Here is a 14,482-nt window from a genome sequence, read left to right as displayed (position 1 = left end):
GCTACAGCGTAGTTATGACAATGACAATATTAGGTCACAGGCTCCTCCAACAGTGCAACACAATAACACAGAAAAAAATAGTGCAAGTAAACAGTGTGAGTGAGTGTGAGTGAGTGAGTGAGTGAGTGAGTGAGTGAGTGAGTGAGTGAGTGAGTGAGTGAGTGAGTGTGTGTGCGCTCTAACTGACCAGGTAGACGGCTCTCTGGTAGAAGGTGGTGGTCTCCAGGATCTTCTGCATGGTGACCGTCTCCAGTTCGTCGGGGTCCAGCTGTTCTCTCTGGTACGGGATGCCGTTGTACATGACGACGGGCAGCGGGCCGACCCCCGTCTGCTGGTAGTAGGCCCGCCCGTCCTGGAAGAGGAGACACAAAGAGGTGTTACTGTTATTTGCATCAGCTTCTTACCAACACAAAACCAACGCTGGAAAATAGTAAGGGAATTGAATCCATGCTTTTATCTCAAGCAGGTTGGAAGATTGCAACAGTGTTGTGTGAGTACAAGTTATAGTACATGCTTTCAAAGATCAATAATCTCTCTGCTCTGAAGGCTGCAAACTTTTAGAAAATGTTTCTTACTGAAAACACATTTACTGTGAGAGGACCAAATCATATTTGTCAACCTGTAAGAGTTACTTTTTAATCTGACAGGTGTCTGCCGTTAAATGAGGTGAGAAGCCAGTACCTATCTCTCCGTCTTAAGGGTGGATATGAAGGTAGAGAAAGGGGGTGATAATATTAGTTTAGCATAGACTGCAATTTATGGGGAAACAGTTACTTTGACACGACCTTTAAGTTCACTAGCAAACTCAGTTTATCTCGCATCATTAATCTGTACACAAACAAAAATGTTATCACAATTTCAAATTTGTAAATTCTACCCTTTATCAATTCATTAGCTCGTGTCAGCTGACTTTAAGCACAGCATAAACATTCTAGTAAAAAGGTAAGAAATGTTAGTTTTGACTGATAAAAGCCCACCTCCTGCAGCCCCTCTCACCTGCCTGCTGCTGTCGTAGGTGGAGTCGGCTCCCAGGACGCTGCTGACCTCCACGTAGGGGAACTTCTTCTCCAGAACCTTCACCACGTCCCCAACACTCAGCTTTCCACCAATCGGCACCCGGTTGTACATCTTATATGAAAATGGGAAGGAAGAGTTATTTATATATATATATATATATTAGGTTAGCAAATTAAATATATCACAATAAGAATCAGTTGTTGATCCATTACATTACATTTCACTTGTAAGTCGCTTTTATCCAAAGCGACTTACATACATTCAGTACTGTGGGCAATCCCCACAGGAGCAATTTGGGGTGAAGTGTCTTGCCCAGGGACACAATGACATGCTGAGTGCAGTGGGACTCGAACTTGCTCTCCTCTGATTCGAAGATCGGCGCACTAAACCACTGAGCCACATCCTCACTCACCGAGATGACCGCTTCGAAAGCACTCTGACTGTCCACCTCGTAGCTGATGTAGTTGTAGGCTCGGACCAGCGCCACGCCTGCATCCTGCATGCCGTCTACGTCATCTTCATCTGACACCACGAACACCAGCCCTATCCTGAAACACACAACAATAACGTTTGTAAAACACACTCTCCTGTGTGTATCGGTTAGTTTAAATGCAGAGCCTGTGCTGTCTGCTTCATCATTATTCAAGCAAACTGACCACCATCCCAAGATGCCCACTGCAGGGACGTATCAAAGCGCTACCCAAACCTGCCTGACAAAGCTTTTAAATTGATTTCAACTACACGTCCCAACTGACTGAAGGTTTTTTTTTCAGCTACTGTGATGCAATAAAACATTGTTTATCGAATATCCGCACACTGATGCAACACACATTTACAAGTAAATACATTTAAAGGTCCCCTATTATACTGTTTTTCATCAATATATTATAGGTCTCAGATATATACAAAACATGTCTCTGAAGTGTTTGGCTCCAAATACCAAACAGATCATGCATTGTAGCATTACCCATAATCCCCTCTGTTTCAGCCCTGTTTCAAAAGTGCAGATTCTCTGTCTGTTGCTTTAGATGAAAATAAGGAGCCCCTCCCCACGCCCCTCTGAGAGAGATTTGGTTACAAGGAACACAATGGTGCTCTAGGAGGAGATTCAGGTGATAAGGGGGGGGGGGGGTACCTTGGTTGGTGATTGGCTGATGGTTACACAAGCCAACAAATCTGATCATCTTATTTGCAGACAGGTCTTTATATAAATGGATCAGGACAAAAAGAGAGCCAATATTTTTTCCTGAAACTTTCAGAATCTCTTTCCACAGAGGGGACACGTGTTGATGTAGAAGAGACATGACAAAGTGGATTTTGCATAATAGGTGACCTTTAATACAATATGTAAGACAGTTTTAAAAGCCACTAAAATATCCTGGTCTAGCCCTTTGGTGTGTTAAGGTGAGTTTGCAGTCCATTATGTCTGATGACAAAAACAAACCTGAGTGGGATGTTGTTAGCATAGAACATCTCTGCGACACCCAGCAGCTCAGTGGTGCTCTCCTCAACCGGGTCCAAAATGATCACCTGCAACACAGCAACACACACTTGGTATTTTTCAAAAGGATTACGATCCAGCGGGATTCAAACGGGGATGATTTATAAAAAATGGACGAACCAGGTTGTGGAAGTTCTTGCGGATCTGCCTGATGACGCCGGGGAAGGTCGGTCTGAGCAGCTCCTGCACGTTGTACGGCCACGAGCTGTACCTGTGGTCCGTCTCCAAGTTGTTAATCCACTAAAGAAGAAAGAAAAAGAAATGTTGTCAGTGGCATTAAGAAAAAAACATTTTAATGTCACGTCAGAGATCAATTAAAAAGCCAATGTTTGCCAACTAACTGCCTAAAACACACGGCAAACATAAATACTTTGTTTTATAAAATAGCAGTCGGATTGTGATTGACAACATCTCAACCCATTAAAGGAATTGTGTTAAATAATTAGCACAGTAAGACCCAACTGAAACGTTTGTTCCCAGCATCAGAGCTACATTTTTGTTGGAGAGGATTTGGGGGATTTCTTACGTAGATAGCGGAGTTGCGGATGTCCACAGCGTAGTCAGAGTCAGAGGGCTGCACGTTGAGCTTTAGGATGTCGTGGATGAAGGGCGTGTCGATGTGCAGGGAGCGCATGCCCTCCATCACCCTGGCCTCACTGCGCAGCACCTCAAACACACTGCAGGGGACAGGAAGTCAGGGGACAGGAAGTCAGTAGGTGTGTTTGTTTATGTAGATCTAAATATGAGCATTAAGTACGAACATGCTCTCAAATTGGATTATTCGTGCAAGAACTGTACACCTAGGACCCATCATTTTCAATTTCATTAAATCAATTACAAAATCTTGAATATGGCTCGTTTTTGATCATGAAAAACAGTCTCAAATCTAATATAAATGATAAATATGCAGGAACATTACACGCAGGTTACACTTGGTTGAATCTGAACTGCTTTGTTTAGAAAAACGTGGGTTTCATTTGATAAAAGTAAGTTTAAACACCTTATGTTTAATTATGGGAATTTGGTGTATTTGAATGCATTTGTTTTTAATATTAGAATTTAACTCAGGGGTACAGGATACAGTGCATAGTATATCACTATGAGAATGTAAAACGTGTGCGTGTGTGTGTGTGTGTGTGTGTGTGTGTGTGTGTGTACCTGAAGATGTCTTGTGTGTCCAGATCTATATGCAGCCCGTTGATGAAAAGGGCCGAATCCCCAGGCTGCAGCCCCAGAGTTCCTTTGAAAAACTACGGAGACAGAAACGTCAAAATGAATAAACATCCCGTTAACATCAAACCCTAAAACTCCCCATTGAACTCCAGCTGAGCAAATCGACACGCTGCGTAGCAGGTATTGTCAAAGCTGTCAATCGCGTAGTCAATTATATTGTAAAATTAGAAGCAACAGTCAACGCAAAGCCGTAACAAGAAACACCGACAGCTCCAAACAAGCCCCGACAGCTCTGTTTCGAGTCAGTCTGTTTAGAGCAATCAAACACTACGCTAAACAAATCTAATTACCACAGAAAGGATGTGGGTGCGATCATGAGAAGTTGTGTGTGTGTGTGTCTGCAAATGCATAAGGAAAGCTCCAAGTCTTTTTTGTGCAGTCAAATCTCATTACGGAAAGACAAAGACATTAGATAAATCATACTCCAGACACTGCAATTACAACAAGACATGATTAACACAAATATTGTTCGTCCAACTTAAACAGTGTGTGTGTATGTGTGTGTGTGTGTGTGTGTGTGTGTGTGTGTGTGTGTGTGTGTGTGTGTGTGTGTGTGTGTGTGTGTGAGAGAGAGAGAAACGTCTCCGAGCGAGTGCATGTGTCCAAACTACTTCAATCAATAATCATTTCTCGCTGGGTGCCTGCCGAATGAATCACCAATTCAGTAATTAGGACGTTTGCTGCTCTCCCCAACCGCCCACCCAAACTCCTGTCTGCGCACCGAGATAATGTGAGCACAGCTTGAGGAGGTGAAGAGTGAAAACAAATGTTGACGATACAAAGAGTGATTACCTATTCCATTAGCAGGGCAAAGCCAAACATAATGCCAGAAACGGAATGCTTTTTAAAGGCAGATGCTGTCCACGATTGATCACTAAATAAAAAGGCGGAGGAGCAAAAGGAAAACAGGGAGGGCAGTTCTCATTTCAAGATATTTCCCTGAAGACGGCTAAGAGGTGGAGGGGTTGTGGTGGTGGCTGTGTGAAATAATGCTGGTGTTTTTCATTATTTTCTCCTTTATTGGATTAGATTGGTAGACAGCAGGATCAAGACAAGACAAAGGGCTGAAAGAGGAGGAAGGTGTCGAGGCCGTTGCCAAGCTGCCATTGAAATGTACAGGCAATTTTAAATAAATGTACAGAAAATGAGCAAGATGTGTCATTGCCAACTAAGCTAGCAAAATGGATAAACCAATAATTTACTTAATTTATCCTTTGTCTGCGATATCTCATACATCTGCTTTCATCTGAGAAGCTATTAGAAACAAGTTAATGAGTCCCACTGTTGCAGCGGATGACATACTCCTTCATTACCATGAACACCCACACCCCCACCCCCACACACACGTTTATTTTGACTCAATACAACATATACCATCCTGCTGCTGAAATTACTCACTAGACTACAGCGCCAAATGCATATAAATCTGCATCAGAAAATTGTTCAGAACAATTGGATTATTCACTTTTGTTTTAGTGATTTCTCATTTTCAACTTTTTGTATTTTCATCAGATTTATTAGAAATAAAGAACATATAGAATAAAGCTCACTTCATTATGATAACCTGCTAGATGTTTAAATTGTTTTATAAACAATAGAAGGAGAAGAGGATTGATAAACAAAACAACTAAGAGATTTATCGAAGTACCTTCTGGTTCTCGCCGATCTCTTTGCGGAGCTCAGAGCTGACCGCTGTTTTGGTGATGGACCTGCGAGGAGGAAAGGGCAGATTGAACTGTAAGATTGCAGGCTTGTCAATATCTGTGGAAATCAAAAAGTATAACTGTAGATGCTTGCTGTGTGTATGTGTGCTGGTCTTCACCTGGCTTTGGTGGGGAAGTTCTGACTCAAGTCTTTCATAACGGTGAGGGCCTCTGCAGCGGGAGCAGCAAGAATTCGAGCCGCTGTCTGGAAACTCAGATCTATCAAATAAAAAGGTGGGTAGAAAGGCAAGAGGTCAAAAACAAGGAATAAGAAGACTGGACAAAAGCATAAAGGAAAGGAGGTAGCTTGCAAGAGGGTATAGACACCAGTAAACAAAGACAAAGACACAGTTTCAACTAAATGCAAACTTTAGGAGCAACTTTATCTGGACACTCACATTTCAAAGCAAGTTTATTAAAGCCAGTGGTGTAATGTAACTAAATACATGTACTCAATATTGCTTGTTTTACATTTGAGTATCAATAATCCACTTATATAATAGTAAATAACGTAAACGTCTCAGGGGAATTCCTTTTCCAGGCTTTACAAACATACGTTAACTAAATGTTAACTTAAGTAACATTTCTATGCCGGACTTTTTACAGTGTGGTATTCATTTTATTTTTATTTAACCAGATAAAAAGAGATAAAAGATTAAATCTAATTCACAATGCTGACCTGGCCAAGAAAGCAGCAACGTTACACATACAACAGACATGTAAAATACAGAGAACATAACTCAGTAAACAAAAAGCAGTCACTACATTGTGCACATTAGGACAGTAAGAAAGGTGCACTACTTATTACTGCAAGAGCAGCTGGTGGTAAGGACCTCAGACAACTTCAATGTAAAACAGGCTATAGGGACATTAATATACCTGAATATCTTTTCCACCACTAATAACAATTCATCCTGAAGGGCACTATAGTTGTTTGAGACATGAACTCAAAACCACCAATGTGTACTCAATGGTGGAGTAAGACACCATGTATATCGGCACAAAATATCATTGCAATCTCTTTAAATTGTTGTTTATAAATTTGACTCGGAACAAAGTGTTGGATCTATCGTCAGAGACGCGGTGCAATCCCTGGAGCGAGTTGTTAACATGGCTAAAAAAAAAAGTCATCAGTTAAGCTAATTAACATATTAATTAGCAAATAATTCCATGTTAACATGCATGTCCTCACATCTGAAGCATTCATTAAAACTATCCCAAATGATTAAGGGTAGGATTAGGAATATAGAGTAGTACATAGTGACAGATGTGTATGTTTCGAAGAGAAGATACTGTGTCGGAGTGTATGGAGCTTGCAAAGAGATGAAGACTATTTCAATGCAGTGAGCATCGCTGTAATGGTGTCCTAGCCTCTGTGATTATTAGACCCCCGAGGTCTCCCTCTCTCTGTAAACAGGCTGAGCTAATGAGCCCCACCGGGGGAAAAGATAAAGACAGACACCACCATGACATGTCTGACTGTCGAGCGAATCTCTAATTCACATCCTTTATTCAGTCGAATCAGAGCAGCCTGCGACTGACTAAATGCAATCACATGGCAACCAGAAAGAGTTTCATAATGTATAGCCTTCAAAAAGGTAGACGGATTGTGTGAAAGTTTGTTTGAAAACGTAATCCAATAGAGGATGTAACCCTAATCAATATGACTTTTATGTTGCTGCAGACCAAGCTCTCAAGTCTTCTAAGATATCATTGCTGAAATGTATCAAGAGGATGCTGATCGACCGCAGCCATTGATTACAGAACTAGACGGATACATTTTCCACCAAGAGTTTGATTCACCGGCGGAATGATCTCACCCTTAAAGCAACCAAAGCTAATATTCATTTATGCTCACTTATTTATAATCAGTGCATAGATAGAACACATCGAACTAATGCATCCTCTGCGTGGACGGCACATCTACAACAGAGATGTACGTTCTCTCATTGGAAGAGGTTCAATATCAATGTGTTCTGTGTGTGAGGGAAGGGTTACGAGTTAACATTTTAAAACCATTGTTAAAGTTAACATGTCTTGGAATTTAATACATTTAAATAATCAGAAAAGTCCATCCATACATCAGTTTCTCAAGATGGAGCCAGTCGTTACGCTGGTTTAAAGAAGGTTTGGCTTGACAGACTTTATAATATGTATTTTCTTTTAAATAATTTGTAAAAATGATCCACCAGGTTTCTATGAAATGACAGATGGACATCTTTCAGGGAAAGACACAACTGAATACATTTGAAATGGGATGGTATTTCTGCCATTATATAATTATCATTTGTCAACAGAGGCTATGAGACTAAAGGACACAGGGCTCAGTCCGAGTCCTCGGGGCGTATTTACAGGATCATAACATCGATCCCCTCAAAATGGAAGTGACAGGAATAATCCCTGCAGGTGTTAACAGTGAGCTGAGGAAGTCTTGATCTTTAGAGCTCAGAGGCCCTCGGAGTTTATTTAGTTATCCTGTCAAGACATTGAGTCAGTAGGTTTTCCATACGTGTTTGAATTTATAATGAATATAATACAGAGTCAAGACATATTCCTTACTGTATCTAATGGCGCATTTCCACTGCAGCGCGTAGCACGGTTTAAGCGCGCCGTGCCAAACCCGGCACGTTTTTTTGTTGCGTTTCCACTAGGGGTAGTTCCGGCCTTTTAAATGCGTGTTTTCTGAATGGAGATCGGTTAAGCTAACGCTGTATATGCTCCGACAGTCCACACTCACAACAACGGCCTATACACAGACCCGGCGTCGTGGGAGGGCCCTCCCATTTGACATTCCTGTCCTCCCCCAATAAACACGTTTTTTATTATTTATAAAATAATGTTTATGCCCCTGCCACTAAACTATAATGGAAGCACAGCATACAGTGAGCCTGGCCTACCCAGGCCTAACTATACCGTACTAAGCCGTGCGAGGCCCTGCAGTGAAAATGCGCCATTAGTGTCCTATCATGTCGAAGTAGGGAGCAAAAGAAAAACATATATTTTGCAGGGTATTGTGATTTGGAGACCCACCTTGCATTTGCCAGACTTTCAGAGGTGACATTTCGTTGGTGCTTTCTACCAAATGTTTCCTCAACTCCTTTAACTGCTCCTTCAGCTCTGGATAGACGGTCCTAGTAAAAAGAGACAAAGCAGACAGAGAAAGAGAGTAAGTGCATCTGCTATATTCCCTAATTGCTCATTAAAAGAGATTTGACATTGGCATATTGATTTGTTTATTTTCAGGTTAGTTTATCAGGCAGAATGGGACTGGCCATCGGGAACATTTTCAGGGTGGGCAGCTTGATGAACGGGGCCTTGGCAAAGTAAAATATACGTATTAAAGCTGAGAGAGGAGAGGTGGGAGTCCCTCGAGGCTATTACAGCCAAATGTTTTCAAATAACTAATTATACATTTGGCACCATTGCCAGTACACCCTAACAGCCAAGAGAGCCTGAAGGCAGCAGGGAGAGAGCCGAGAGCAGGAAGTGATGTCGAACTTAACTATGTTTCTAATCCATTTACAACTGAGCAGCAAAAAGGTTGCACATGTGGATTCTACTGTGGCTCCATTCTGTTCATTGTATTTATCTTCATCTCTGTGTGAAAACAATCCTTTTACACGCATCAACTATGTGGGCGTGCTCATTACTTTCGACAGGCCCAACCAAAGCTGAAGCCGTAAGACAGAAGACTACATTGAATAAAATAAGCAGGGTTTTGATTCTAGAAGCTGAACATTCAGCTATAGAGTGCCTTTTGTTTGGGAGGATCATCAAAGATAGGTGTATGAGTAGTGATGTGTTTTGACAAGTTAGAACTTTGCATTTACAAATGAGACCAGTTTACATTTCTACGAGACAGGAAAACAACTACAAAATATAAATGTGGGTCGATGAACTTCCTTAACTGTTATTTACTAGTATATTATGTATAACAGGATATGTAATAATATACTGGTCAGATGGATGCAGAGATCATCGTCACCTTAATGCCAGTGCAAATATGTGCTTTCTTCCTGAAGAAAAGCTCCCTGTTCTACTTCAAACCTATGTCTTTTTTAGTTATCTTGTTTACATAAAGTGTGTTAAGGGTGGTGTGCTACCAAGGACCTCCTTCAGCGGTACGAGCCCAGCAGACCCCTCAGGCGCAGGCCGGCTGCTCCATTTGTGAGATCAAAGCGTGGGCAAGCAGCTTTCTGCATCTATGCTCCTAACGCATGGAACAAACTCCCAGAACATCCGAGAATGGCTAGCACTTTAGAATCGTCTAAAACAGGTCGTTTTCTTTAACTGTTAAACATGGTTTTCTTTCTTTTAATTGTTTTGTGTGTTTTTGTATTTCTTCTCACTTTGACCATAATCAAATGTATTGTGTTTTTATCTGTTTGATCCTGCAAAGCACTTTGAATTGCATCACTGTATGAATTGTGTTTGCTGGGGGGGGGGGGGGGGGGGGGAATTGGTGGGCCAGTTGGAGACAAAAGCCTTGGTGCATTCAACTCAAAGGGGTTACGGTCAGGGGCTTGAAGCAAAACTATTTTAAAACAGAAGGATAAAAAGGCTTGGACCGCTGTGAGCGTGGTGCAGTTCCTGGAACCAATCCAAGTTTTGAGTATACTCACTTCAGTTTGCCAAAAAGGAATCCCTGAACCTCGTCCACAGGATCGTTCTCTCCAAACATTGTAGCGTTCACCTCCGCCTCTGAAACCACAATCAATTCACTTGTGATTTACATGAGGGATTCCCCCACCATGGGCATGAGAGTATCAATATTGCATGTGTGGGCACCTTCGACTTGTGTGTCGTCCTTTGCCTTGTACTCCTGGCTTTTGATGGCCAGCTCCACTCCGTATCCCGACAGATAGACCTTCTTCTCACTGGGATTCTGAAGGGAAAGAAGGAATCGTTGTAAAAAAGAAATGGAGAAGTCCTCCTTATCCCCATCACGGGAATGACAGATTGCTTGATGTGCCTTGACAGACCACTTCACATCAACGAGATAAACATGCATTTGTAAATTAATTCAAAAGACACCGAGAGCAGTTAAGTCTCGAATCAAGCTGTCAATCTCTCTTTTGATCGCAGCTGCAATGTTTCCAATTCATACACAACTGAGCAGAAAAAAATCATTTGCTCATGTGGTTTCAGCTTTTGTACAATTTTTTTGTAATTGTCTTCATCTCTGTTGCAAAAAAATAAATGCATCTTACTTGTATCAAACACTTGAGCCCGTCGCTAATTTTCCAGCTTTCAAGTACAAACTACCAGCTGTTGCTCGCTAAGTGCAAGAGACATTAAGCACGCCCCGATTTGCCCCGAAGCTTTGATAAAAAAACAAGAGAAACCGTCGAGTGATGCAATTGATCGAGTGGCTAGAACTTGATAGACGGATGGTGGAAATAATCTTGCACAATTAAAGGTCGGAAAAAACGTATCTATTGTATTTGCACATGTTGGAAAAAAGCCTTCCATCTTAAACCCGACATGATAAACTGGAATACAACTTGTTTATCTCAGGTGAAAAAGAAAAACCCAATTATAGCGCACAGGATTTTTTTAGATAAACAACTGGAAACACAAGTGATTCTTAATCAACACTCTGCTTCATTTTCCATAACACCTACAGTGTATGCATCCGTGAAGATTCCAGCTGTTGTGTGAAGAGGGTCCAAATTTACTTTTTCTGAATTGCCCCTTACGGGAACTTTATGATTCAACCTGACAACCCCTCTAGCGCCGAAATCAACACTTTAAGTGTCAGTGAAAGCAACAGGAACTAGCCAATCCTGTAGGTAGCAATCTACATACAGTAGCAGTGTTTCACTTTGCACCTTTTTTTTATGTTTGTATTTCTGACTGTGAGAAAGAAAAAGCAGATGGAACATATGCCGATATAATGTGTATCTGGCTAAGTGTGAATACAATGCGTGTGAGAATGAGGTTTATTTATATGTTTTATCTTCTTCCACACTCCTACTTATTTAATGCTGTTAACTGTAGTTCATCATCCTCATCTTAATCAAGATCAAAGCAACATTTGTCCTTCAATGCTTATCCTTCTTTAAATACAATGCTGCTTGCACACAGTCTATCCACAAAAACAATATTTCCAGGAAGTAGAAAAGTCCCCTAGCTTGACCTCTTGATGCTAGCTTCAACAAGCCAAACAATATTAACTGTAGCTGGCCAGACTTCTCTCACAAAGCAGGCACAAATAAAGTAATGATAACGGCATGAGGAACACCTACAGCAACGTAATGTCGGAGCACATATGTCGCCAGGCCTTCGTGGACTTTGAATGATATGACTTGGTGAAGCCTCTCGAACTCCGGTGTCCCGAACTGGCCGTACAGAATGACGACAGGAGCTTCTGGATTTGATCCTGGGTATTTGTGATCGCCTTTAAAAAGGAATGGCTTTGGCCTGAAAAAAGACAGGAAACACATCAGTCATTATTTGACTGGTTTATCACCTTTGAGTCCATATTGTATTTGTCTTAAATTACCTCTGAGGGGCCGTTTTCAGCAGCTCTGCTAAACCATCTTCATCACATGTCTTTTCTCCATGGACGCTGAAAAATGCTGAGCAGCCAGAGGCAGGAGGCTCATTGGACGCAATCTGAAAGAGAACAGCAGGATCTCTCTTTCACATTCAATATAATATGACACTTCTCATATGCAGTTCAAACAAAACAAACAACAAATCGTATCGTACCTGTTGGAAGGAGTGTACTGTCGCAGAGTAGGCTCTCAGAGAGAGGGCGAACTTCAGCATGTTCACCTGGACGGAGCTGAGCACGGCACGGGCTTTCTTTACGATCAGGTCATAGTAGGACTGATCTGTGTCTGCACAGGACAATAAGCACAATCAGAAACAATGCGTGTTATTTGACATGTTTTCTCTCACTCAATTTAAATTATTTAAAGCTTCTCACAAACAGAGACACAAATGAAAAGAACAAATATACCACTTGCCGCTCTGTACTCAAATGTTATTACTTGCAGAAATGTTTAGCTAAATCACTGACGCTAAATCACTGACACTGCAAATGTTTCCAAGAGGCTTTTACGCGCTTCATAGATTTAGCTGCTCCAAGCACAAAGTCTTAAAGTGAAAACTGGTGTTAAGTGGCTTTACTTTACCATCATGCTCTCCTTCTATGTTCTGATTGGCCTCCACAAAGTCCCAGAACTTCTCCTGGCTCTCCTCTGCCAGAAACTCACTGTGGGAGAGGAAGAAGAAGGTGGCAGTTTTATGAGCTGTGCTATTATTTATTTATGACACACTTACCGCTTGTAAATTGTTACAGCTACATTTGGATAAATCATAAATCATAAACACTTGCTTTTCATAGTATCGCCATATTGTGATACTGTAACAATTCTTGAAACCACAAATTATTTGTAATAAATCATTTAAATTCAAATGTTGAGGCCGACAGTGGCTTAGATTGCATAAACTGCAGTGCTATGATGTTGGATGAGAGAGGGAGTGTCTTAATGCAAATGAAGATCCCAGTGTTCTGTTCATAGCACTGGATTCTTTCCAATAAGCAGCTCTAGTCAGCTGCAGCACAGTACTTCATCTGAAGCCTATAAGTATTCAGCGTTTGGCTCAAGGACGCACCACTGAGACAGAAGTTTAAAGTCACTTAGAGGACAGCCTCAGTAATGACCCTACAAGCCCTCAGGACATTGATGTATCTATTATCTGCTTCCAAAATGTAATATCAGATGTAATGCTGCCAAATGGCTGCTACTGCTGAGCAGTGCAGAGTCGTACCTGGCCTCCAGCAGCAGAGGGGTATCAGTCCATTTGGTTGTGAGGGTGGTGGTGACAGCCTTGGAGTCGGCAGCACCAGATACTGCAGAGAGCAGCGACGACAGCAGCAGGACCCACAGAAGCCCCATCCTTAAGCCTATGCCAGAGAGATGAGTTTAGGAAAATTAGTTTTAAAAAATCAAAAGATTGACAGGATACTCAGAGCAAGAATATGTATCACAGGAGTTTGGATGACACATCACAGTGGGACACAGGTCATCAGTTGAATCTATGATATTGCCATATTGTGATGCAACAGAATATCATTATTATCATTGTAATACTGATTTCAGCCATAATGCTAAACACTTTTTGAACAGTCTTTTATACAATCTTAGCCGTGCTCATAGTTTCCATTCAATTTGATCCAATTTGTATTATGTAATTCAGGAAATGTATAATTATATAGTTAAATGTCGAAAGAGTGTGGGTGCTACATTGTTCTATAATTCTGTAGCCCTGAGTCTGAATCACTTTATAATTATTGTATAATGTTCTCAAATTGTCCATATTCCAAATGATGTTGCAAATCACTGCAAACTATGTGATGCACAGTGTACCTGGGGCTGGATATAGGCCATTCATTAGTCAATTGGGTATAAAGTCTATAAGACAACAGCAAACTGAGAACAACATAACAACAGAGCCCAGCATGACGCAATTATATGTCTTTTTTTAATTCAGGGTCCAAAGGTATTCAGTTTCTAACAGTGTTTTAACTACTGTATAGACTGTATGGTTTTAACCTGAAAACACTTCTGGACAGAACAACAACATTGTAAAACGTCACATTTAAAACTAAAAAATAAAAAATAACTATCATATGATTATTTAAAAGTAATCCAAATACAGCAATAGTGAACCAGTTGGTGTGAATGTGTAGGATGTCTATGTTCGATCCCCCCATTCCACCTTATTGCATCTGTTAAATAAATAGAATCACTTCCTGTTCTTAGTGGCTGTATAGTTTGCTATATGCATTGCACTTACATTAAACTCAGAGACACACATGCTGCGCAAACACACAGCAGGAGCTGGAGGATAAATAGGGCCCCTAACAGGTAAATCCGGCCTAAACAACAAATCACCCCCGAGGTACCCAACATAGCTGCACTATAGGTAAATATGCGCACTCCTACGTAAATCCTTGACAGTCGCTAGTAAACAAAAAGCCTGAATGAACTCTGTCCAATAGGAAAGTTCAGCG

General features: G+C 41.2%; 1 protein-coding gene across 2 annotated transcripts in view; it reads right to left on the bottom strand.

The window, feature by feature from the left end:
• uggt1 (UDP-glucose glycoprotein glucosyltransferase 1) overlaps positions 1-14,482 on the bottom strand; it is a 34,043-nt gene that overhangs the window by 19,101 nt on the left and 460 nt on the right. For both annotated transcript variants that reach the window (XM_034111144.1, XM_034111145.1), the window contains exons 2-18: positions 13,237-13,372; positions 12,597-12,676; positions 12,169-12,299; positions 11,960-12,072; positions 11,703-11,877; positions 10,243-10,339; positions 10,077-10,155; positions 8,485-8,585; positions 5,574-5,673; positions 5,400-5,460; positions 3,677-3,768; positions 3,045-3,195; positions 2,639-2,758; positions 2,462-2,547; positions 1,430-1,565; positions 997-1,128; positions 188-352 (exon numbers count right to left, since the gene is read on the bottom strand). In XM_034111144.1, coding sequence (XP_033967035.1) covers positions 188-352; positions 997-1,128; positions 1,430-1,565; positions 2,462-2,547; positions 2,639-2,758; positions 3,045-3,195; positions 3,677-3,768; positions 5,400-5,460; positions 5,574-5,673; positions 8,485-8,585; positions 10,077-10,155; positions 10,243-10,339; positions 11,703-11,877; positions 11,960-12,072; positions 12,169-12,299; positions 12,597-12,676; positions 13,237-13,372 — 1,955 coding nt within the window. The remainder of the gene's footprint in view (positions 1-187; positions 353-996; positions 1,129-1,429; positions 1,566-2,461; positions 2,548-2,638; positions 2,759-3,044; positions 3,196-3,676; positions 3,769-5,399; positions 5,461-5,573; positions 5,674-8,484; positions 8,586-10,076; positions 10,156-10,242; positions 10,340-11,702; positions 11,878-11,959; positions 12,073-12,168; positions 12,300-12,596; positions 12,677-13,236; positions 13,373-14,482) is intronic.

The sequence above is a fragment of the Pseudochaenichthys georgianus genome, chromosome 22 (genome assembly GCF_902827115.2).
Source record: "Pseudochaenichthys georgianus chromosome 22, fPseGeo1.2, whole genome shotgun sequence".
NCBI classification, from domain to species: Eukaryota; Metazoa; Chordata; class Actinopteri; order Perciformes; family Channichthyidae; genus Pseudochaenichthys; species Pseudochaenichthys georgianus.
Note: the sequence above shows the minus strand (reverse complement) of the source record. Positions and strands in the feature narration are given on the sequence as shown.